The 27,343-nt window shown below is 41.9% G+C and overlaps 1 protein-coding gene across 2 annotated transcripts in view; it reads left to right on the plus strand.

Moving 5' to 3' along the window:
* LOC136863816 (sialin) overlaps positions 1 to 26,951 on the plus strand; it is a 420,132-nt gene extending 393,181 nt beyond the window's left edge. For both annotated transcript variants that reach the window (XM_068225912.1, XM_068225911.1), the window contains 2 exons: positions 15,515 to 15,756; positions 26,275 to 26,951. In XM_068225912.1, coding sequence (XP_068082013.1) covers positions 15,515 to 15,756; positions 26,275 to 26,484 — 452 coding nt within the window. In that variant the 3' untranslated portion in view covers positions 26,485 to 26,951. The remainder of the gene's footprint in view (positions 1 to 15,514; positions 15,757 to 26,274) is intronic.
* Positions 26,952 to 27,343: the final 392 nt, after the last annotated feature.

Here is a 27,343-nt window from a genome sequence, read left to right on the forward strand (position 1 = left end):
ACAGATAGGTCTTATGGCGACAATGGAACAGGAAATGGCTAGGAGTGGGAAGGAAGCGGCCGTGGCCTTAATTAAGGTACAGCCCCAGCATTTACCTGGTGTGAAAACGGGAAACCACGGAAAACCATCTTCAGGGCTGCCGACAGTGGGATTCGAAACTACTATCTCCCGAATACCTGCATGTTCTATAAATTTGAGCGAAATCGGTGGTGATGCGTAGGGAATGCCCCCTTGTAAGTACAACAGTTTACAGTATAGCCGACTCCAGCTGAGTCTGGCATACTTCAATACATGTGTGTGTAGTCTTAGCTGCTAGAGTTGCAAATCTCTGGAAATGTGTCATCTCGCTAGCCTGCGTATCAATGCATCCACGCAGTACATAAAAAAGAAGAGAATTATTGCGGGACAAAATTCCGACTCCACTGAAAATAAAATTGTCAATCATTTATCTTATATTGTGTGCTTTTACCGTAAATAGTATGGACAGTATTATTTCATACGTACGTTTGAAGCTTATGTTCCAGTTCCAAGAATTATCAATGACGTAATTACTGTATAACAGACTTGTCACCGAGCTCGATAGCTGCTGTCGCTTAAGTACGGCCAGTATCCAGTATTCGGGAATAGTGGGTTCGAACCCCACTATCGGCAGCCCTGAAGATGGTTTTCCGTGGTTTCCCAATTTCACACCAGGCAAATGCTGGGGCTGCACCTTAATAAGGCCACGGACGCTTCCTTCCCGCTCCTAGCCCTGTCCTGTCCAAAGACTTTAATATCCTGTCCATCGTCATCGTAAGATATATCTGTGTCGGTGCGACGTAAAGGCAAGTTGCAAAAAAATAACAGACTTGTCAATGTTAAAAGAAAAAAAATGGTAACTTATGTGCTTTCTGTGCATGAGTTTAAAGATGTAATTCTTGTAGGCTTCAGCTAATTCTGCTGCTAGAAGGGGTTCAAACCAGTCAGGTCACAAGCTCCTAAGTTGGATTATATTTCCATCACCTTCTATACTTTGTTTACCAATTAGGCCTACCTTAAAACTATTATTTAGAAGAGTCCAATATGATGTTCCCCATCGAAGCAGCCGAATTGGATAGGTGACCTGCCTGCTCCTTACCGCCTACTCTTAGAAAAGCGTAATCAGTTTGATGACATGTTGTTGAGTTTAGAAAGTTATTATAACATTATAACCTTTGTTACTACGAGGGTTGGGGCAAAAGTCATGCCAACTATTTTTTTTCTTGAAGATACCAGTCCGGTTGGAAAACGTGACATATACAGACGAAAGGACAAGGTGTTAACTACATGTGTGGACAATAAATAGCACTGAAATATCGTAGCACACTAATTTATTACGGTAGTATACAGAGCAGTATGACCTTCCCGGTGCAAAAGAATGACAACACAGTACACATAAAGTTGACATGACAACCCTGGGCCTAAAGACCCTCAAAGTAGTCCCCTGCTACTGACACCACACGCTGCCAACGACGTGGGAGGCGCTGAATACCCTCTGCCTCAGCATTTGCCGCACCATGTGTGAATCGGGTCACCTGTTGGCGCACAGCATTAGCAATGTCCTCTCGTGCTGTAAACCGCCTACCACGTAGTGGTTCCTTAATCTTCCGAATGAGATCAAAGTCACAGGGCGAAATGTCGGGAGAGTACGACGGGTGCTCCAATTCTTCCCATCCCCAACGTCGCAGTAGCTGCCCTACACACTCTGCTCTATGTGGTTTTGCATTGTCGCGCAGGATTATTGCACTGTTCACAAGATCCGGACGTTTCTCACGAACGCCACGTCGTATCTGTCGCCCCAGGAAGACCCTGTAGAACTGTGCGGCCACTGTTCTGCCATGTGGAAAAAAGTGGCAAGCAATGACACCCCTAACGTCATACGCGACGATCACCATCAATTTGACTGGGGAAGGATTCTGACGGACCTTCTGCCTCCTTGATGATCCAGCATGTCGCCACTCCGCGGACTGACGTTTCAGTTCTGGTTCATATGCCCTGGCCCAAAATTCGTCGATGGTGATTATTCATGACAAGAATTGATCGCCGTCCTGTTGCCAGCGTGCAAGGTGGTGGAGCATATTGCACAGCGCACCCACCTTTGAACTTCCGTCAGTGCATGCGGTACCCACCACGATGCGATTTTGCGCAGTTGCAGCTCATTGTGCAATATCCTGTGGACGGTGCGTTTCTCGATGCCACTTGCTCTCTCTAACTCCAGTACCGTCCATCGTCTGTCTTCATGCAGGAGCTGCTCGATGACGTCACGTGCCACGTCGGTCCGCACACTGACAGGTCGTCCCGAACGTTGCTCATCACTGGTTGACACACGTCCTTTCTGAAACTTTCCTACCCACCGTGCTACTGTACGGTATGGTAGGGCATTATTCCCAAGGGCTTCCACTAATTCACTGCGACATTTCATCGCATTTCTCCCTCGGAGAACGGCTATTTTGATGTAAGCGCGCTGCTCAACATGGGTTACTTCCATCTCGCACAACACTCGCCAACTGACTGACTTCACAGCCCTCGCTGCGCTACTATAGATGGGAGCTCAAGAGAAGAGTTTCGCTAGGAATGTGGCCGGGAATGCGTTAACCCTCGCTTCTCCCCTCGTCCCTGGCTTCACGTCGCCAAGCTGGTGTATGTACTTGAGTTTCTGAAAACGTTCGCCCTCGCAGTCGCAGTGTACTCAGGTGGTCTCTTCCTGCAAGGCACTCGATGTATTTTTGTATATCGCAGGTGGGTAACATTATTCATCTATTAATGGACTACATCTGACCAGCGAAATATTAAGATAAGGCAGTTTCCAACTAATAGTAATCTAGGTTGTCTTCCACTGACACTGGGAAAATATGCCATCTTCATTAGATTTTATCACGGGCAGAATCCATCCTCAAGGTGCAAATCGAAAGAGCTTCTGTTATAATTTTTTGAAATATATATATACTGTATTAATTATTACAATACTTTTTACATATTTTTTACAAAATGATCGCCAACGTCCGATGACGGTTACATTACTACAAGAAGACGATATTTATTTCCTATATTGCAAATGCGTTAGCCCTCGCTTCTCCCCTCGTCCCTTCATGAAGTGAGCTACGGGCAGGTCAATTTCGTTCGTCAGTGTGCCGAGTTACGAATGCATTCTCTATTACACACATGTCCCAGGGTGTTCGTTACGTGAAGAAAATAATAATAATAATAATAATAATAATAATAATAATAATAATAATAATAATAATAATAATAATAATAATAATGAACCAGATTGAATATGTGCGCGTATAACAATTTTATGATTACGATCCAATCATGCAACTCATCCAGACATGCAGTAATTCATTCATTCAGCCATTCAGATAATATATAATGCCTATTGTAAGCTAAGCCTCTTCATTACATTTTTGGATAACATGTCTGATAACCTCCCTAGCTTCGCTGTGGATAGTCTTTCCTTTCTTCCGGCAGGGTTCCATAATAGTAATACAAAGTAGCACTATAATAACATAAATGTTTTATAACACAGTTATGTAAGCCTGAATATATAAATCGCTGTTCAACACTTACAACACACAGACAAGATCAACACTACCGAACTGTTCGACTGGCCACTTGTATCATTAAAGGGAGACTGGCTGCTGGCTGGCTGGCTGACGATACTTTTAGGAAGAGCCATAACCGAGACGACAGAGAGAGGAAGCTGCTCCCCCGTGTCCCACCTCACGTCCCGCTAGTCATCTCTTCAGCTCGCATCTATACCATCTATCACAGAGCCATCTGTTGTTCTGCATACCCGCTATGCCTGCAGAACTTCCACACGACACATATACGTTTGTGACCTGTTCACATATCTACAAGAAAAAAAATAGTTGCCATGACTTTTGCCCAATTCTCGTAGAAACGCTAACCTAACCTCCCACGCGATAATTAATGACTCCCCTTGAAGGAGTTGAACACATAAGGTAACTTATAGGTGAGATTAACACGTGTTTTAACTTAACCTTACCCATAAACGCTATCCTAACCACACAATCTCCCTTTCAAATTGTCGCAATTACCGACTCCTGTAAGAAGTGTGAAAATGGCGAGGTTAATTCGTCAAAAATAAACATGTAGATGTTCTTTTCTGTTCAGAACACAAGAGATTGTATGCTGACTGTTCAAATCTTTATGTTCATTACAAAATACATGCAGATTTGAAATTCATGAACAAGGTAAGATAACAGCCGGCAATGAAAGTTCTAGACACAAAATATAGGTCGCACGCATTCAAAATTGTCAAGTGTGTCGCCATCTTGCTCACTTCCGCTACTTGGTAGAGGATGCATGCTGTCCGTTCCCCTCCACGCACAATGCATTCCCCTACACACATTCCCCTACGCACACCTCTCTTCTCCAATGAAGAGGGTACATAACATCAGGGAATGTGTGTTTAAACACACACAACAGTTGTATATTGGCACGTGAGCCTACCATTTTACTCACATACGCAGAACTATCTGCTTGTCCCATGTGTTAGTTATTTTCTTAGTATAAACTTTTTTCCTTGACTGTTCGAGTGCACTATGTCTTGTTGCGCATGCGCGTTACCTCTACGCATGCGCACAAGCCATATATTTTACTCTTAGCCGTTAAGAGTAAGCAGTAAAGTCTGTTACGTGCGACAATGGCAGCGGTATTATTGCCAATAATGGCAGTATTGGCCGAGGTAACATCCTGCCAAATCGAGATGGTACGTCACGCCAACACGTCCAGATTAATAACAATAATAATAGTAATAGTAAGCATCTGGATCGTCGTCTAAATGTGCGGTGTCCGCAGGAAACGGGCGCGGTCCAGAATAATAATAATAATAATAATAATAATAATAATAATAATAATAATAATAATAATAATAATAATAATAACCCGTGTGGGGATTTACCGGTTACCTCCATCGGGCGCGTCCCATTGGAATTGGGGAAGCTCGCTGGCTCTGCCGCCAGCAGAGTCAGAGGGTAGTAGGGAAATAAAATACCACCGTGAAAAAAAATTGGTCCCTTGCCAGGGTTACGGCGAAGACTGGTAAATGACCAGAAGCCAGAAAACATCTTGAGGCAACCTCTAGGGCTAACAACCCTAGTTGTAAAAGGATGGGTACCCGTCCAAAGCAAAGTCAAGTCAAAAAGCATGATGGCACAACATTTAAAGAAACATACCCCAGGGGGTAAATCTTCGGATAAATCCCTCGTCGTGAACGCCACGGCGCACGAGTCTCGTTCGGATTCTGGGGGAGACTCGACATCATGCAAGAAACGAGTCGGAGCGTCTCGGTGTACCCCGAAGAGTCAAAAACTCAGGCCAAAATCTAAAACCTTTCTAGCAACTTTCAACGTAAATTCACTTACACAAACTGGCAAGCTGAAAACCCTCACCAAAGCTCTTCACGAAAATCAGATATCCATAATGGCCCTACAGGAAACAAGGTACCCAGATGAAGAGAGTTTTGAATCCGAAGGCTACCGATTTTTCAAGAGCAAAGCGCAAAGAGGAATCCTCAATGGAGCTGTGATGCTTGGAAACGCGTTTGCTGTTAGAACCAAGATCCTTAAATCGGTTGCAAATTTCGAACCTGTGAATGACAGATTGTCTATACTCACAATAAAATGCGCGAACAAAACCTACGCCCTAATTAACGCACATGCTCCTACAAACGATAAGAACAAGTCTGATCCAGACGTTGATAATATCTGGGACCTACTGGATGAAAAATTAAACAAAATCCCCAAACACCATGTCAAGCTTCTTTTGGGTGACTTCAATGCCCAACTAGGTCGTGAACAGAAGTACAAGAAAGTTATAGGAAATTACCCTGCTCACAAAAGAACCAATCCCAACGGCAAAAGGCTGGTGTCCATTTGCGAAAATCACAACCTGGAGGTCATGTCGACCCATTTTCGCCATCTACCCAGAAAGCAAATGACTTGGCGTTCTCCCGTCCAAGCTCTCGGAGAGTTCCAAATTGATCATGTTGCAATCTCCAGGAGAAACAGCCCTGAGATTATGAATGTCAAGGTAAAGAAAGGCATCAATGTGGCCTCAGATCATTATATGTCTCTTATCAAATTCAAACCAATTCCCGTAAACACAAGGAAGACAACCAAACAGATCACACGCTTCGACAATGATAAACTTCGGCAAAGGGTCGAGGAGTTCCAGGAGAAGGCTAGACCAAATGACTGTGACTTTAACAACGCCAAAAGTCTCCTTGTTCAGGCTGTCAAAGACGTTGCAGAAATCAAGAGAAGCAAAACGCATGCCTGGTGGAATGGTACCTGCGAATCAGTCCTCCAAGAAAGACTCAATGCGTGAAAACAGTACTACTCTACGAAATCAGAAAATGATTGGGAAACCTACAAAACCCAACGTACCCAAGCAGCTAGGGTGTTCAGAACTGAGAAACGTAAATACGAAAAATCTCTCATTGAAAAGATAGAACAAAACTTTAGGAAGAATGAAAGCAGAGAGTACTACAGAGCCTTCAAACGCAAACTCACTGGCTATAAACCACCATCTCTATGCTTTGAGCGAAAGGACGGCACACTGGCGACGTCAAATGAAGAAAATTGCAGCATTCTGGCAGATTACTTCAAGAATTTACTTAATTGCTCTAAACCGCAAAGCGCCATTGAGACCAAGGAACCCTTACTCAGGTACCCAGATTCCAGACCACCCGACAGAGATGAAATCAAGCGCCATATTGCCCGTCTCAAAAATAACAAAGCGCCGGGGGAAGACTCAGTAGTAGCAGAACTATGGAAATATGCCCCAGAGGAATCACTTGATATCTTGCAAAAGCAAATAGAAGAAATTTGGAACAAGGAGACCCTACCCGAAGATTGGAAAATAGCTTTGATCCATCCATTACACAAAAAAGGCAGCATGAAGAACATCAACAACTACAGAGGAATATCTTTGCTACCCGTGACTTACAAAATTCTATCACTTGCCATCCTGGAGCGTTTGGAAGCAGATGTCGAACATCAAATAGGTGAATACCAAGGAGGGTTCAGAAAAGGTCGCTCAACAGCTGAACAGATCCAAAATCTCAAAACGATCATCAGATATTGTACACTAAGGTCCAAGCAGTATGTGTCTGTCTTTGTGGACTTTAAGAAAGCGTACGACTCCATTGACCGGGAAGTCCTGCTAAACATCTTAAATTAATTTGGAGTTGATTTGAAACTGCTGGCATTAATTGCAGCCACCCTGACCCATACAAAATCCAAGGTGAAGTTCCACGGATGTCTCTCGCATTCCTTTGACATCAAAACAGGTGTCCGACAAGGTGATGGGCTATCCCCTATACTCTTCAACTGTGTTCTTGAAAAGATCATCAGAACCTGGCGGGTGAGATTACAGGAAACCAACTACAGTCCATTGAGAATAGGAAACAAATCCAAGGGGATCGCAACTGACTGCTTAGCATTTGCCGATGATATTGCTGTTCTCTCAAACGACATAGAAACCGCTAGAGCTCAAGTTGAAATTTTAAAGGAAATTGCCGAACAAACTGGTTTGCAGATATCGTTTGAGAAAACAGAAGTAATGACTAACATCAAAGAGGCTCCACCAAAACTCCATACAAAATACGGGGACATCACCCGAGTAGACAAATTCAAATACCTGGGTGAGATCATCATGAAAAATGGACTGGACAAAGAAGCACTTCAGGAGCAAGTACGCAAACTGGAAATAGCCTACCAAACATCCCGCACAATCTACAACAAAAAATGCCTTTCCCAAAACACCAAGCTACGTCACTATGAAACAGTTCTGAAGCCAGTAGTTCTATATGCAGCCGAAACCCTGTCTCTAAATGCCAACAAAGGACTCCTTGAAGAACTGGAGAAAAGAGAACGCAAAATTGTGAGAGGAATCTTGGGATCAAAGTACAGAAATGGAATCCATCAAAAGAGATCCAACAAGGAAGTCTACACCAAAATAGAGAAAATTACAGACACAAGCAGAAGAAGACGGGCACGATTTTACGGTCATCTGAAAAGAATGGACGAAGAAAGTTAACAAAAGAAATCTTTCACTTTTTTGATTCAAACCCCAAAACCACAATTCCCTGGTTTAGAAATACCAAAGAAGACCTGCAAATGCTACATATCTCAGCTGAAGACGCCCTTAACAGAGATCTCTTCCCCAAGAAAATATTGACGAACGGGCTAAACCGAGACGAGCAACCCAAGAGAAGACACGGTGCCCCTTGGACAGAGGAGCGTAAGCAGGCCCACTCACAAAGAATGAGGGAAATTTGGGCTCTAAAAAAGGCCAAGTTCAGTGTCAAATGCAACAAGACTTAACGTGGTCCTTGATGGCCCCAGCGTATTATATATAATAATAATAATAATAATAATAATAATAATAATAATAATAATAATAATAATAATAATAATAATAATAATAATAATAATAATAATAATAATAATAGTAATAATAATAATAATAACAATAATAATAATAATAATAATAATAATAATTTTCTGAACCGTCGTTAAAATGTGCCAACCGCGCTGGAAACGGGTCCAGGCCGAGACATAAATACGAACGAGGTTCCAGTACCGCCATGGCTTCCATGACGACACCACGCTGGATCTCCTTAAGGATTTGATCCATATCAAAAATACCTACGGGAAAAGATGGCAAGAATTTCGCTACCCAACTGTCCGGGCGGAATCTCAGGAATTATCCCGGGAAGTACGCAATCGTTTGCTGGAAAGGAAGAAAAATTGGAGGAACCATGCCGTAATCTCTCTGAAAACGAGTCAGATCGCGAATTTTGCCGGATTACTCGTAATAGGACTACCCCCCCCCCCCCCCCCCCCTCCTCCCGGCGCGCAATTCATGGCCGCCATGGTCTAGTATTCTCCCCTTACGATAAAGCTGGGGCCTTCGCAGACTCAACTGACAATCAATGTGTAACTCACGATATTTCTGACGATGACGAAAAAGAACGAAGGACCCATGAGATACGTTGAAAAGCCTCAACTTTCAAACGACAATGGAGGCCTGGCAATGGCATACCAGACATAAAGCCTACAGAGGTCCGCACGGTTAATAAGGGCCTAAATGATGACCTATCTGTGTCGCTGTGACGTGAAAGAAGTTTGCTTTAAAACATCCTGCGCGAAACATTAAGATAACCAGTACACAGATAATCAGGAGAGAGTAGTTGTCGAACATTCTTGGCAGACAAAAGTTGAGGCGGTAAAACATTCGTCTATTTTTAGTAACTCCTACATGTCTCCGATTTTGATCTTTTGATGACGGAACCTTTTACAGTCCTCAGACTGAGCAGAGACCGGTTTAATGCAGTACAATGCCAATAGTGGAGTTTCAGTTATACCACCGGTTCACTCGTAGAAGCAGTTAGTTGTTTTTTTATTTATTTATGAATAGTTTAACGTCGCACTAACATATCAAGGGTTTTCGGCGAAGCAATGAAGGGAAAGCGATAGGATTAGGCGAACTACGGAATGGTATCTTCAGGGCTGAAACTAGTGCTGGGATCGGTTGGAGCGGAGCAGTTGCTTTCGCTTTTCTTCCGAAGACAACCGAGTGAAGTCACTGGCGGGTAATTCAAATGCGTTAATCCGTGAGCACTGCTGTAACGGTGCACGTGGACGGATGTACAATGTATGTTTCACTGCGGCCTCCACAGATGCATGTGACGTCTTATGTCATGCAAATGGTGGCGCCGTACGTTCTAAATCTACGTATTTTCTGTTACGCTATGTTATGTATAAACGAGGAAGTGGCTCCGGGTTTTGGATCACGCAGCTATCATCTCTTATACGAGAGATGGTGGGTTTGAACACCACTGTCGTCAACCTTGAAGATGGTTTTCCATTTTTACACCTGTCAAATTCAGGCAAGGATGCCGACAGTTGGGTTCGAACCCACTATCTCCGGGATGCACGCTCACACCTGGGAGTCTCCAACCGCACGGCCAACTCGCCAGGTTTTGTCGTTATCTGCGTGTTTACGTACGATTCATTGAGACGAGAACAGAGGCAAGCCTTGTGCGTTAGGATACCCTTGCAGGAAGTTACCGGTAAGTCAAGGATGTTTAGTGAAGGACTTTAATTTAGAAGGAGTGAAAAGGAAAAAGCTGTATTTGGAGTGAGATGGAAGGATAGCAGGGATTAGGCCTACTGGAATATGCGAAGAATGTTCTGGTATTGGAAAGTTTCTTACGACGATGTCTTACATTCTGAAACTTGACTAATGCCCAAAGTGCAAAAACATGTATCAACAAATTAGAAAAGAAAAATCTGAAACAAATTCAAATGAACAAATATGATATGACAATGCAGTTAATCTCGCAGCATATGGAATAGGTAAATGTTTTAACCTCGTCAATCTCTTCTCCTGCCACAAACAATATTTCATCAATTTAGCATTTACTCTCATTTCCTTAGTTTTAACAACATTTATATCGTATCCTGCAGCCTCTCCTTCCTTCCGTAATCCTTCTAACTTGTGTTTCATACCACTAATTCTTGAAGACAAAAGACAAATATCATCTGAAAATTCTAAATCTTCCAGTCTTTCCCCCATTCCCCATTGTATTCCTTTTTTCCTTCCATCCAACATTTTTCTCATGACATTATCGAGCACAACTATGTTGGTGAAAGAACGCATCCCTGGCGAACTCTACTTTTGACATTCGCATAATCTGAAAGTTTTCCCTCATGTACATTGCCTTCATGAGATTCAAGATCTTATCCGGTACTCCATATTTCACCAAGGTCTTCCACATTACGGCCCTATTTACTGAATCAAACGCTCTCTCAAAGTCTATGAATGTCAAGTACAATGTGGCCTGCCATTCATTACTTTGCTCTAGAATTATTCTTAGCGTATTTATTAGATCAACACAGCTGCGTTGTGTACGGAAACAGCCCTGTTCTTTTTGAAGACACTGCTTAATTGAGTCCTTTACTCTGTTTAGAATTATCCTAGAGAGAATTTTACTTGGTATGCTCAGTAGTGTTATTCCTCTCCAATTCTTACACACTGTGGTATCACCTTTTCTGTGGGGGAGTTTCACGATCAAGCCCTCTTTCCAATCAGCTGGAATTTTCTCTTCATTCCATATTTTTCCCAGTAATGGTAGCAGCAAATTAATGGTGGCCTCTTGATCCACAATTAGTATTTCTGGAGCTATATTATCTATACCTGTTGCTTTACCATTCTTTAATTGTTTCAATGCTAACCTAACTTCATGCGTTGTTGGGGGATCTAGCTTTATTCTTGAGCCCTCACTATCTAAGTCTTCATTTACTTCTTCTTGCATTTCCTGCTCATTTCCATCATCATTGTTTAAAATTTCTGAAAAATACTCTTGCCATCTTCTCAATTGTTCTTTTTGTGATAACAGCATATTTCCTTGCTTATCCCTCACTGGTTTACTCTTGCTATAACCTCCCTTTGACAACTTCCTTGTAATAGTATAGAGTTGTTTCATATCACCCTTCTTCTCAGCTACCTCTGCAATGTGTGCCTGCTGGTCAATCCATCTTCTTTTATCGCTTCTCACACTCCTTTTAACCATTTTGTCAATTTCCGAGTATTTCCTTTGGGCTTCTGACTTCTGATGTCTTGTTCTGCTTTGATTTACTATAGCTTTTGCCTCTTTTCGTTTTTCAATTAGGTCCCATGTTTCTTCGGACATCCAGTCTTTCTGTTGATAGCTCCTATAACCAATTACTTTTTCACATGTTTGTATATAAGTGTTCTTAACATTTTCCCAAGTTCTTTCCACTCTCAACTCTTCCTCTTTTTCGAGATTCTAAAGGACTTCAAACCGATTTTTCAACCCCAGACAAAATTCTTTCCCCCTTTTTTCACTGTTTAACCTTTGTATGTTGAACCTCTTTTTTCTTGTTGCAAACTTCTTCGATGCAGCCTTTATATTCAATTTAAACTCAGCTACTACTAGAAGAGGATCACTACCAACATCAGCTCCTCTTCTATTCCTCACATCTGTCAATGATCTTCTAAATTTCTTGCTAATAGCTACATGGTCGATCTGATTTTCTATTTTGTGATACCCATGTGACCTTATGACACCTTTTGTGAGGAAAGATTGTCCCTCCAATCACCATTTCCTGGCTGACACACAAATTACAAATCTCTCTCCATTATCATTCATCTCATCTAATCCATGTTTCCCTATCACATGCTCTAGTCCCTCAGTATTTGATCCAATCTTCGCATTCATATCACCCATAAAAATAGCAATATCTCTTTTATTTATATTCTTCATAGTTTCATTCAACTGATGATAAAATTGATCCTTCATGTCGGCATCAGATACTTCTGTTGGTGCATAACAAACTACTATTGTTACATTTCGAATTTTACCTTGAAATCTAGCTGTCATCATTCTGTCTGAGATGGAACTACATTCATTTAAACTGTTCTTGGATGTCCTATTTAGCAACATACCCACTCCATTTTTCCGTTCAGCATCCTCCCCAGACTGTCCAGAATAAATGAATGTATTCCCATTTTGCGTCATGATCTCTCCAAAATCGCACCACCTCACTTCACTTAAACCAAGAATTTCCAAGCCATAATTTTGCATCTCTTTCTCAACCTGCTTTAGTTTACCTTCTTCTGTCAAAGTTCTAACATTCCAACAACCAATTCTCATTTTCCGTTTTGGGCCAAAGTTCGTCATCGAGGTATCCATCCGGTTTCGTTTCGCTTCAGTTTCTTTAATAAGTGGATTTAAGATGTGCGAGTTACTAGCCCACAGCACCTGAGCCTCCAAGCCTGCCGTTTTCTGTAGGGCTCGTCTCCCTTAGCCTTTGAAGATCCCTCTTCACCACAAGGCAGTGGTTTCCCCCACTTTTTCAACCCCAAGGAAAAAGGGTTGCCTCGTCTGCCAGATTTGCCGTTCCAAAGGTTCTCGCCGCATCTGCCATTGAGAACTTCACCAGAGCCCCGTCACTTTTCAGGGTTCCTGAAGGGTCTTCACAGCTACCGTAGCGGTCCTGAAGCACACACAGTCCCCACTGTACATCACCCCTACAGGCAATCCCCTACTTCATGCCGCTGCCCACCTCCCACGACGTGGACGAGGGGTTGTACTTACGGGAGGCATGTTTACTACAACACCTTCAATTAATGATAATGATGCTTGTTGTTTTAAGGGGCCTAATATCGAAGTTCATCGGCTCCTTACCTTCAATTATTACCTGTACCAATTCAATGGAACTTCAGTCAGAATTATAAGACAGTACGAGAAACACAGAGTGTCCTACCATTGATAAAATACCGTCAGTTTTGAACATTCTGTAGTTCGACTGGTGGAATTTTATTAAATTATAGGCTACAGTTCAGGCTTAAACAGTGCTCTCATTTTACGAGGAAACCTGGCATCATTCTGCCACTGGCCAACTTCAGCGTGGGAAACCAGGCGTTTTTCGTTACTACCGACAAATCTAGACATTTAGCAACAACTCCGATGCCCCGGGTTCGATTCCCGGCCAGGTCAAGGATTTTTACCTGGATCTTAGGGCCAGTTCGAGGTCCACTTTGTCTACGTGATTACAATTGAGAACCTATCTGACGGTAAGATGGTGGCCTCTGTCTAGGAAGTGAAGAAAAACGGCCAAGAGGATTCGCCGTGATCCCCGCTTGGCTTCTCTTTCCTTGAACTTCGTCACTTTATAAATTATCTCCTTCGCGTGTGCATACAGCTTCTTGCTTTTGCGTTTGACTTCAAAGATGACATTCTATTAAATATTACTGATATCGCAGTCACTAAATGTATTTACCGAACTTACAGTAAATGACGTTCCTTGTTACAATATCACGTATCGTAATATAATAAGAGAAAAACTTCATAGTTGTCTAGGTCAGCTATAACAAGGTGTATTTAATATTGTTATGTAAATACTAAGTACAGCTTACCTACTTTCCTTTCGGTGAGCTTGCATCTGGGAGATAGTGGGTTCGAAACCCACTGTCGGCAGCCCTGAAGATGGTTTTCCGTGGTTTCCCATTTTCACACCAGACAAATGCTGGGGCTGTACCTTAATTAAGGCCACGGCCGTTTCGTTCCCACTCCTAGGCCTTTCCTATCCCATCGTCGCCATAAGACCTATCAGAGCCGGTGCGACGTAAAGCACATACCAACAACTTGTCTTTCGGCTAAAAATGAACCATGTATTAATATTATCAGTAAAGTAGGATGAACAGATTTCACTTCCTCATCCCCTCAGGAAATAATTCCTTCAACAAAGCTACAATTAGCAGGCATGGTGAAGTCGTTTGCACGTCAACAAGCGCTGTCTCATTCTGGGATATAGTTTGGCTGCGAAATCTCCCTTGTTCCCTTCCTCCGTCAGTAGTCTACCGCGCACAATAATCGTCACGAGTTGGAAATTTACAGTGGCCCATCTCTAACGGAAAAAAAATATATTAAAACCTTAATAAAACTGTTGCTGTGTTTGCAAAAAGACCTCGACAATGTTGTGAGATGAACAGCAGGCAATTGTATGATGAAAAACGGGGTTAAAAGTCAGGTTGTAAGTTTCACAGATAGGAAAAGACCTCTCAGGTTTAATTACTGTGTTGATTGGGTGGAAGTTCCTTATGTGGATCACTGTAAGTACCTAGGTGTTAATAAAGGGCTATAGAAATATCTTCATTGGGGTAATTACATAAACGGTATTGTAAATAAAGTGTACATATCTCTGCGCATGGTTATGAGGGTATTCAGGGGCTGTAGTAAGGATTTAAAGGTGAGGGCATAAGTGTCTCTGGGAAGACCCCAACTAGAGTATGGTTCCGGTGTATGCGACCCTCACCAGGATTACTTGAATCGAGAACTGGAAGAAAATCCAAAGAAAAGCAGCTCGACTTATTCTCAGTGATTTCCGACAACGAAAATGTTGCAATCTTTGGATTGGGAAGACTTCGGAGAAAGGAGACGGGTTATTCGACTAAGTGGTATGTTCCGAGCTGTCACTGGAGAGATGCCGTAGAATGACATTATTAGACGAATAAGTTTGAGTGGTGTTTTAAAAAGTAGGAAAGATCACAATGTGAAAATAAAGTTGCAATCAAGAGGACAAAGTGGGGCAAATATTCGTTTATAGGAAGAGGAGATAGGAATTGGAATAATTTACCAAGGGAGATGTTCAATAAATTTCCAAATTCTTTGCAATTATTTAAGAAAAGTCTAGATCATAAACAGATAGGGAATCTACCACCTGGGCGACTGATTGAGAACATTTCTGCATTATTTTAATCAGGACGGCATTAATTTTTTAAACATATTTTAAAATAAGAAATCAAATTCTTTGTACAGAAATGCAGAATTGATACTGCGAATATGTTTTGAGACATCGGGTAGCTCTTATCCCTCCACTACCGCCTCACGTTACTTCAACACATCAAACGGACTATAGATATATTCTGTCCTCAGCTTGTATAGGTCCCGCCATCCTGCTGCTGCTGATCGTGTTCTTGGGCTGCCGAACCACCGCCATCATCACGTGCCTCGTACTCACCGGCCTCTTGCAGAACGCCTACTACGGTGGCTCAGTAACCAATCTCTTGGACCTGGCTCCGAACTTCGCGGGCGCCACCAACGGGATCAGCTTGACAGTGTCCAGCATGACGGGAATCGTGGCTCCTCTGCTGTACGGGGCAATCCTCAAAGGCCAGGTAAGAATAGCAGAAGTAGAGTGCTGGTTCAGAAAATAAGCTAGGATGAGCGTGAGCATTTTCGTCGGAGATACATATGGGAAGGAGGACCAGTACCTATCCCAGGTGACCTTATATGCTGTGCTGAACAGGGGCCTTGTGGGGGATGAGAAGATTTGAAGGTATAGGCTTTGAGTTAGGAACCATCCCGGCATTTTCCTGGAGGGGAAGTGGAAAACCACGGAAAAACCACTTCGAGGATGCCTGAAGTGGGAATCGAATTCCTCTCTACACAGTTGACCTCCCGAGGCAGAGTGGACCCCGTTTCAGTCCTCGTACCACTTTTCAAATTTCGCGGCAGAGCCAGGAGTCGTGCCGGGGCCCTCAGGGGTGGCAATCACACTAACCACTACACCACTGAGGCGGACATTTAGATTACTTTGGGGGCTAAATATGACAAGACACGTGACGCTTTTACCATCGCTTTTACGATCGAAATATGCATTTACATAACACATAGAAATCACCAAATTGTGACGAGAATCAACGCATTTACATTAACAACCAATAAAAGCGATAATAATGACAATGACGTACGGCTTACGTAGAAGTCTGGTGCATGTTTTTTTCGTACTGACGGCCTGTAGGCGACCTGCGTGTCAGTATACATGTGGCCCCACCTAAGATGAATTCTAATGAATGACCGAGCTCGATAGCTGCAGTCGCTTAAGTGCGGCTAGTAGCCAGTATTCGGGAAATAGTAGGTTCGAACCCCACTGTCGGTAGCCCTGAGAATGGTTTCCTGTGGTTTTCCATTTTCACACCAGGCAAATGCTGGGGCTGTACCTTAATTAAGGCCACGCCCGCTTCCTTCCCACTCCTAGCCCTTCCCTGTCCCATCGTCGCCATAAGACCTATCTGTGTCGGTGCGACGTAAAGCAGCTAGCAAAAAAAAAAATCTAATGAATGACACAAACGGCCCACTCCCGAGCAAGAGAAATTAACCAGTTAAGGTTAAAATCACCGAATCGGTCTGGAATCGAACCCGGACTCCTTGGACCAAAGGTCGTCCATGGAGCCGGACATAAAGGCAATAAAGACAGGGGATAACACATGACTTTTATAGACATCAGAGCCCCACCGGACAGTCGCATGAGATCAAGTCAGTCTGGCAGCAATTTTCCTTCTTGCCAGCAAGAAACAATTCTACGTATCTTTAACACCGGTAATCAAGTCACCCCATCGGCGCCCCATTGCACACTAGTGCCGCTTGTGAACACTGACATTTGCTGGGCAAGCAGTAAAGTGGTAGCGTATGTATATTACGTATACCAGAATGACCGTATAAAGACCTAACACTGGCGTACACGTAACGAAAAAATGATTTGTTAACAACATTACAGCAGAATAAGCATACTTCGAAAACTAAGTACTCTATATGAATAATTTATTCTTTTTTTTTTTTTTTGCTATTTGCTTTACGTGGAAACGATGGAAATGAAAGGCCTAGGAATGGGAAATAAGCGCCGTGGCCTTAATTAAGGTACAGCCCCAGCATTTGACTGATGTGAAAATGGGAAACCACAGAAAACCATCTTTAGGGCTGCCGACAGTGGGATTGGAACCCACTATCTCCCGGATGCGAGCTCACAGCTGCGCGCCCCTAACCGGTCGGCCAACTCGCCCAGTAATACTTATTTTACCCACTGTGTATATCCTATACTCCCTTCCTTTTGACAGCCGCAATGATCGGGTGGGAACACCGCTTCAGTCGATAGACACCAATATACAGTATAGCTACTGGGTTTACTAGTTTGTCCACCTCAAATATCTTCTGATCCGTTGAACATATATATCATGTGTTGAAATTCTTTGATTGTATTAATGGGCTCATAAAACACTGTCCATTTCGTCTCCATTTGAAATCAGAATGTCTATATCTTTAACGTATCACAAGATATTTTAGGTGGTCAACATACAGCTAGTGTAAAAAGTATTCGGACAACCGCGGCTATCGTGAGGAGGCGCCCTAAGATGCGTAAAAACGGGGACATAGCGGTTTAAGAATAGCATTTCCTGTCCACTGACATCTGCTTTTATTCACACATAGCAAAAAAAAAAATTACAAACAATGCCTGGTAACTCACAATAAGAAAGAAGAGTCTCTTTTTGCGGTGACAAAAACTATTCGGACACTCTAGTATAAATGTGATTTAATGCACGGCAGGGTCCTGATATTGTCCAAATATCACAAACTTAATATTTTGTTACGTGGCCCTTGGCCTTTATTACAGCCTCACGACCGTTTGGCATTGATCTGACAAGGTATTTGGTTAACGATGTTGGTATTTTATCCCATTCCTCCTGTTGTGCTATTATGAGGCTTGTTTGACTCGAAATGTCTCTCTTCCAGATTGCCTTCTCGAGAAAACTCCACAGGTTTCCGATGGGGTTTAAGTCTGGCGACTGAGGTGGCGTGTGTAGTGGTTTGGGCGTGTTATAAAGCAACCACAGCCGCGTGTTTAGCGTCGCATGCTTCGGATCATGGTCATATTGAAATAACTTACAAAATTGTCACGAATTCCTAACTGTTCTGCACTAGCCACTAGATTGGCCTTCCAGTGAGCGTTGCAATTTCTCGGAGTGTTTTACATTGATTGTGCAGCCGTACAATGAACTTGCGCTCTGAGTCCGTTGTCTCCCGTATTTTTCGACCCATGTTAACTCACTAGCATTCGTCTACTGACCAGTTCGTCTGATACTGTGTTTCATATGGCCCATGATGGCGTCGATGACATGAAGTTTTCCGGCCCTCGAGGTGCTCATACAGCCCCACACCATTACCGAGCCTCCTCCGTGTTTCACCGTAGCTTTTTGATTCGCCGGTTGTAGTTCCTTATTTGTATGGCGTTCATCTGAACCAAAAATATTAAATTTACTTTCGTCGCTGAAAATAACCTTGTCCCAGACGTCAGAGGAGTCATTGAGATGCACCTTTGCAAACTGCAGTCGCTTGTTGCGATTTGCTTCATTTATCCATGCCGTTTATCGAGCTACTCTACCGTGAAAGCCTTCTGCACGGCACAGATTACTCACTGTACTCACGGATACATTCACTCCTCTCTTGCGTATTTCGTATGTTATTGCAAGGGCACTGGTCTTGGGGTCCTTCTTTATCTGTCGTACGATGAACCGCCTGTCCGCGTCCGTGACGGAGCGAGGGCACCCACCACGTGGCTTGTTTCCCACCATTTTCCGGTGCCTAAATCGTTCAATGAAATCATACACAGTCGATTTTGGTCTTCCAGTGAGCGTTGCAATTTAATCTCCTTGCGCTCTGATTCCGTTGCCTCCCGTACTTTGCGAGCCATGTTGACTCACTAGCGTTCATCTGATACTGTAAGTCGGGCAGGACGACCACCTTATCCCACTCGTGATCTCCGCGTGAATCTCCAAATATCCAGGTGTCCGAATCCTTTTTGTCGCCGCAAAAAGGGAATTTCTCTTGCTTCTTGCTTCTTCTTCTTCTTCTTAATCAGTTTACCCTCAAGGGTTGTTTTTTCCCTCGGGCTCAGCGAGGGATCCCACCTCTACAACCTCAAGGGCAGTGTCATGGAGTTTCGGACTCTGGGTCGGGGGATATAACTGGGGAGGATGACCAGGACCTCGCCCAGGAGGCCTCACCTGCTAATCTGAACGGGGCCTTGGTGGGAGATGGGAAGATTGGAAGGGATAGACAAGGAAGAGGGAAGGAAGCGGCCTTGGCCTAAGTTAGGTACCATCCCGGCATTTGCCTGGAGGAGAAGTGGGGAAACCTCGGAAAACGACTTCCAGGATGGCTGACCTTTACTCAGTTGACCTCCCAAGGCTGAGTGGACCCCGTTTCAGTCCTCGTACCACTTTCAAATTTCGTGGCAGGGCCGGGAATCGAACCCGGCCCTCCGGGGGTAGCAGCTAATCACACAAACCACTACACCACAGAGGCGGACCTTTTTCTTTCTTATTGTGATTTACCAGGCCGTCTTACCGCTATTGTAATATGTGGTGGGACGGAGAACTAGAACTATGGGAAATATAATTTTAAAGTTTTTTTTAACGTGTCTGAAGGATTTCATTTTTGGTTGTAACTCTGGACTCTGCTGGAATATTTTTTTATGTAATTGGAACATGTTTGTAATTTTTTTTTAAATAAGGAAACATCAAGAAAAATTGAACAGTATGAACATTGCAAGATGCAAACAGTGATTTCTTTGTATGTACGTTTTATTCAATTATGTATGTCAAAATTGTAATCTGATGTAAAATTGTGTAAGGTGATTTATTTTGAAGCATTCTGAACCGCACGCGCGGTTACCGATGTTGAAACATGTGATGTAATTTCTCTCGCATCAGTAGGCCAGGAAATGACCATATATGGTCATGCAATTGTATTGGCGAACGGGAAACTAGTGTAAGTTTTATCTTATTGGTTAATTGCGATCGGTCCATTTCCGGTCTTCTGCCGGCTTCGGAAAAATGATGCGTGTGCTCGGCGTCATTTACATCCAACCGCCCTAGCGAGCGCGTGAGCTTGAGGGCTTCCGTCGGGAACTTCAGTTTTTATTGGTAAGTGTTATTTCAGTGTAAATTTTATGTCATTCTCTATGTTTTCTAATTTCGTTTGATTCAATTTTATTCCTTTTGCGTTTCGGTATTTCCTTGCTTAATGTAATTTTTAAAGTTTTAATTTAACGTGTCCGAGTTTGCCCTAGATTTCCGTTGCCGTAATTTTCAGTTCTTTCACTTACTTTCGTTTTAAACAATTTTTCTCCAAGTTACTTAAGTATGTCTTGATTCCGTGTCGTGGAACTGTATTTGTTTAAGTCTTTGAAACACCCTTGATTTGTGAATTAAGTATCCGTTGCTATGTCATGACTTGTTTCTTGTAATATTGGTTTCGATTATGTTAATATGATGAGTTTCGAGGTGATGATTGTAAGTCTTTTCTCCCCATAACGTCATACTGAAATGTTCCTTACTACTAATCTTATTTTACAACATATGTAAATCTGAATTTATATTGAAAATCTGAATATCTGCATTTAAAATGGAAATTATGAAAATTAACATTAATTAAATAAAATACACACTCGTCGAACCTTGTACTCACACTTACTAGTTACCTGCTTACTTACACATACGTTATTTGAAGGGCGCCAGCTGTCACTCAGTACAGCAATAATAGAATGAGACTCTTGACCATCTCTAGGGTGTGGGGTAATAAGCTTACTTTTGACAACATACCATATAAGTTCTGGGAAAAGGAGACTGGCGTTCGGTTTCCCCATTAATTTTGAGGTTAAGATATTTTACTTTCAAAGAAATGAAACTATGAATTCGTTTGATAGAACAATATATATTCTTTAAATAATATATCAAAAAATAGTGAGTCTTGTTGCGATAAAACAGATGAAAATATGAAATTATGACATTGCAACTGACAGAAACTAGGCATGAATTTAGATTCTTCTTGACCGGACATTTAACAATTTATACGAAATATTTCCCTCACTGATTCACTTGACTGTACCTTCAACACTTTGAGTGTAATTACGACGTAATCCATTGCTCTGGGGTTTACTGTAGATGTGTCACGCCTAACGTGGTGATACATCCTTGCGACTGCTTCTTCTCCATATCATCTGACTTCTTTGTAAGTCAATATGGTATGACCTCTTGGCAGGTCCAGGGTTGCCCTCTCTGACTCCTTGGTAAGCCTTGCGTCCGCGTCTTCCACTAAGTGACGGACCAACCATTTGGTCTCACTCTCTCAATGACCAATAATGGCTCACTGAGTCTTCACCATCTCTCGTTCACACTGGTTGGCGGACCAACTAAGGCCTCTTGATCTAGTAGACTACTTCACTGTACTACATCCGTATAAGTAATGACTGACGCTACAATATGGAGCTACCTTATATAGACGTTGGTTGACACCGCTACGTAATCTCCAGAAATAACAATGACATACTCCCACCTACGCGACAGATATTACATCCAGTGGTGAAATAGCCCCGCGGCGACTGACTCTCGTGAGCGCATATCTAAATAAATACAATGCCGTAGCCATGGAGTGGCGATGACTTGGCAGAATCGCCAGTGGTGTCGCAATATAACAACGTCACTTCCAATCTCTGATGTATACAACAATTCTCACTGTACAGGTATTGAGTGTTATACTACACATACGTATATATGTATACATCTAAGTGCAATCTTGCAAGCAACAGGCAATTGCAAAATTGAATAAAACGGATAATTACAATAATAGTACAATATCACAGATAACATAATAATAATACCGACATAATAATAATAATAATAATAATAATAATAATAATAATAATAATAATAATAATAATAATAATAATAATAATAATAATAATAAAATACAGATAAAATCATACAATAATAAAAATACAGATATCATCTTGTAACGGGATTTGAACCGTTACAATACGTTCCCATGGACCTCATAGGGCCCCCGCACGTTCCACAATCCTGTCTTAGTTGTCATTATTAGGCCTATAAGTTCCTAGCGTACGATTTGATTTTGCGAATTTAGAAGTTTTCCGTCACGTTCCCATGTTTTGATGTGTATTCACCGCCACTGCGTCATTTTACTATTCCTTGATTCACAAATCAAGGGTGTTTCAAAGACTTTAACAAATACAGTTCCACGACACGGAATCAAGACATACTTAAGTAACTTGGAGAAAAATTGTTTAAAACGAAAGTAAGTGAAAGAACTGAAATTACGGCAACGGAAATCTAGGGCAAACTTGGACACGTTAAATTAAAAACTTTAAAAATTACATTAAGCAAGGAAATACCAAAACGCAAAAGGAATAACATTAAATCAAACGAAATTTGAAAACATAGAGAATGACATAAAATTTACACTGAAATAACACTTACCAATAAAAACTGAAGTTACCGAGGGAAGCCCTCGAGCGCACGTGCTCGCAAGGGCGGTGGGATGTAAATGACGCCGAGCACACGCATCATTTTTCCGAAGCCGGCAGAAGACCGGAAATAATCCGATCACAATTAACCAATAAGATCAAAGTTACACTAGTTTCCCGTTCGCCAATACAATTGCATGACCATATATGGTCATTTCCTGGCCTACTGATGCGAGAGAAATTACATCACCTGTTTCAACATCGGTAACCGCGCGTGCGGTACAGAATGCTTCAAAATAAATCACCTTACAAAATTTTACATCAGATTACAATTTTGACATACAGTGGTACATAAAACTTACATACAAAAGAAATCACTGTTTGCATCTTGCAATGTTCATACCGTTCAATATTTCTTGATGTTTCCTTATTTAAAAAAAATTACAAACATGTTCCAATTACATAAAACAAATTCCAGCAGAGTCCAGAGTTACAACCAAAAATGAAATCCTTCAGACACGTTAAATAAAAAAAAAATTAAATTATATTTCCCATAGTTCCAGTTCTCCGTCCCACCACATATTACAGCTATCATTGTATGGTTTTGCTATATATGAATAAATGCAGATGTCAGTGGACAGAAAATGCAATTCTTAAACCACTATACCCCGTCTTCACACATCTTAGGGCGTCTCCTCGCGATACCCGCGGTTGTCCGAATACGTTTTACACTAACTGTAGTTGAATAAGCCCGTACAGAAGAGTAATGACAGGTACCGCCGCAACTGGCAGTCCATACTAGTTTCGTGATCGACAAGAACGAAGTCCAATAGGTGCAGACATTTACTATTAGTATGAGCAAATTAAATAAACAGTCCCATTAAGGAATAGCTTACGTTCTCAAAGAAGTCAAAAATGTTCGTCGTTTCTTCGAAAACATGTAATAATCGAGCACGGATATCACTATCATTTTCCTCTGTCTAACAGCAGTGTGTTCTATTTATTTATTTTGTTCAGTGTAGATCCTGCTGTTTTGAATTTGTTCAGTCGTCCACGAACTATCCCCCGTTAAATGCATTATCTTCTGAAAAATATTTTTCGTTTTTGGAATTTGCTTTTACGTTGCACCGACACAGATAGGTCTTATGGCGACTATGGGATAGTAAAGGCCTTAATTAGTGTACAGCCCCAGCATTTGCCTGGTTTTAAAATGGGAAATAACGAAAAACCATCTTCAGGGCTGCCGACAGTGGGGTTCGAACCCACTATCTCCCGGATGCAATCTGATAGCTACGTGACTCAAACCGCGCGGCCTCTTGCGTGGTTTTATTATTATTATTTATTTTTGCTAGTTGCTTTACGTCGCACCGACACAGATAGGTCTTATGGCGACGATGGGACAGGAAAGGGCTAGGAGTGGGAAGGAAGCGGCCATGGCCTTAATTAAGGTACAGGCCCAGCATTTGCCTGGTGTGAAAATGGCGGGGTATTATTAATTACCATTAATTAATATTTATTGTCTGCCTGTCCGTCAGTCTGTGACGGCTAATATCGAGAACCACTGGATGAGTTTTGATTCGGTTTACACCATTCTATAAAGCATTTCTGGAGAAAGTTTTCTGTTTAGAAACATTCATCTATGACCAACAGAAGGCGAGCAGTACCGATTTCAGTGAAGCAAGTCGAAGAAATAACGGCCATCCGTCTGTAGTAAGATACCAACGTCAAATATAGAAGGAAATTTTGAAATTAATCAGTTAGTCCTTATCAAAATGAAGTGTTTATTCAGATCAAATATCTAATGTATGTTAAAGTGTAATTTACAACATGTAATTTTTATTTACACTTTAGGAGATATCGTTGTTTTAATTTTTCCACGCAATTTTCATTCTGAAATACGGAAATGTAACGATTTAAGTGAAGCAAGTCGAAGAGAAACCGGTAGTTCGTGCGTCTTTTTCTTTTCTTTTTAGATTACGTTGACTAAACCATTACAGATACATCTGTACTATGAGGGTAAACGTTTTGATTTCAGACGAGTCCAATTCCCGGTAAAAGTAAGCTTTGGTATGACAGTAAACAAAGTACATTTAACGTGACTGAGGATGATCCCAGTGGAGAGTACTTTACTTCTGGACAACTTTACGTGGCCCTTTTACATGTTACATCAAAATGAAATCTTTTCGTGCTCACTACTGAAGTAAAAACGACTAATGCCGTATGCAAGGAAATCTGATAAATCCTCGGTTAAAAGTAGCCTATCACCTTAAATTGCCCGCCTGCTGGCCATGGTTAAAGCGTCTGACACTGTGGTTAGCCGGTTCGAGTCCCGTTGGTCGAAAAATATTCCGCCATCACAATGTTGGCCGGCAGGATAGGAGAGGAGGTGTTACACAATTTTTAATCACTAGATTGCAAAAGCCTGGATCTCTCCACAGTGTTCATATGGACTGAGAGCATACGACGCTGTTGATGTTGATTCATCCGTCGGATGGAGCCGTTGAGCCTTGAGCTGACCCCTTGGTGATATCTGATAGGAGTAGGCTACGTGCCGACACCAGGTTTCACCATCTCCCTACCTCATTATCATCATCATCATCATCCCCACATTCAGACGCGCAGGTTGCCTATGGGTGTCAAGTGGAAACACTAACACCAGGCACTCCCAACACTATTCCAATATTACCCCTTCGAGGGGTGGAAGGTAAAGGCTTCCACTATCCGCAACCTCGGCACTTGATGGGGTAGAGTGGTTAGCTCTACGCCCGGCCGCTTTTGCCCCCAGGAATTAACCTGGTACTCATTTTGGTGTAGGCTGAGTGAACCTCAGGTCCATGTGCACCTCCGGAAGTGGAAATCTCGTTTATTAAATTTTACGACTTCCTTCCGGGCGAACCGAGCACGCCCTTACCACCTCGGCCAGGCAGCCCCTGTTTTAATATTCTAGAAAATCCCTTAATGGTAGGGCAATGTAGGGTTTTCCTCTGACTTGCTTCATATTTTATTTTGCTACATAGTCTACTTTGGTATGACAATAAACAAAGTACATTTAACGTGACTGAGGATGATCCGACTGGAGAGTGCTTTACTTCTGGACAACTTTACGTGGCTTACATGTTAACCAAAGGTATCGGCATTGTCATGTAGGGTTATAGAGCGTTGTTCCCTAATCAAGTCCTAATCAAGATTACATAAGGAGTAACGAATGGTTATCACTATTGTGTCTCGTGTATCTATATTTCACACAAATAATACACAAATCACACAAATGATACCTTTTATGAATAATTTTAGAAAATTATAACAGAGAAATTCCAGTGATGGGGCACGGCCTATTTTACGAAATAGCACGGAAAATTGTTTCCTTTTCGCGAAATTGTACATAAATTAATGCGAAGAAATCATGCCTATAGTAATAAGAAAGCCTTAAATTCATAACTGCTGCCGTACAAAACCGGGGCGGGCAGCTAGTAATGATAATAAAGCTTTCATCAATTCTCAAAATGAGTTATACTCTTCTTTCAATTAAAAGTAGCAGTCGAAAAGTAGTTAATATTTCACAAAGAAACCTAAATGTGTTATTTCTATGTTTCAGCAAACCCTTGCCAGGTGGCACATCGTATTCTACATATCTATAGCGATGTGTGTATTGCCGTACCTGCTCTTTCTGGTGATCGGCGCGGCCGAAGAGCAGACTTGGAACAGGCCTCAACTTCAGCAGGACGAAGAAATTAAATTAACAAATACCGAGAATACTCTCCTTGGAGCACCCACCAAACAGACACCTCTCGTCAATTCGGCATAAGCTGGTGACCAGTAGCGGGATAGAGACTGACTTAGGAACAGTCTTCAGTTTCCCAAACAGCAATGTGTGTTGTAGAGCAGTGCGGTCCAGCATGCTGGTACAGCGTAGCATCGTTCCTTTGTTACAATTGTTACAAATTATAGCCTATTACTTTGTTTAATTTGTGCTCAGCTCAGGCTATCATTCATCTTATAACATTTCAGAGCTGATGGATTTAAATAGTCGGCCTTCACTGGATGTCGGTGGAGCTTCAAGAGGGAATTTACACAGAGTATCCTAATGTCAACTGTTGTAGTTCTGCTAATTCTGGATATGTTTGGATTATTTTTCTGCCCTTCGGCAAAAATACTACTCACTGTCAGATTACATATGAGTATTCTACAATGAGAGGAAATAAATATCCCATATATATAAAATGGGCTAAGAGTTTTGTCTGTACATTGCTAAGAATAAAAAAAGAATGGTATATCTGAATCGGTCGTATCCACAGCAACAAGGAAATGCACTTCTTAATTTTCCGTCATGTCTGTCTGTCTGTAGGCCTATTTATGTATGTATGTATGTATGTATGTATGTATGTATGTATGTATGTATGTATGTATGTATGTATGTATGTATGTATGTATGTATGTATGTATATGTACGTTCATCACGAGAAAATGGTTGAAGAGAATTTAACGAAAATCGGTATGTGAAGTAGGGGAATGAGACACTATAATCTAGGCCCAGGGGTTATCAAAGTGTGTGCCGTGAAATTGTTGGATTGTGCCGCGAAAAAAATTGCTTAATTACAGAACGGTGTAAGCCTACATGCAGTAAGAACTCAAAAATAAGATGCTCTATCAATAGTATTACACTA

Source organism: Anabrus simplex, chromosome 2, assembly GCF_040414725.1.
Source record: "Anabrus simplex isolate iqAnaSimp1 chromosome 2, ASM4041472v1, whole genome shotgun sequence".
Classification (NCBI taxonomy): Eukaryota; Metazoa; Arthropoda; class Insecta; order Orthoptera; family Tettigoniidae; genus Anabrus; species Anabrus simplex.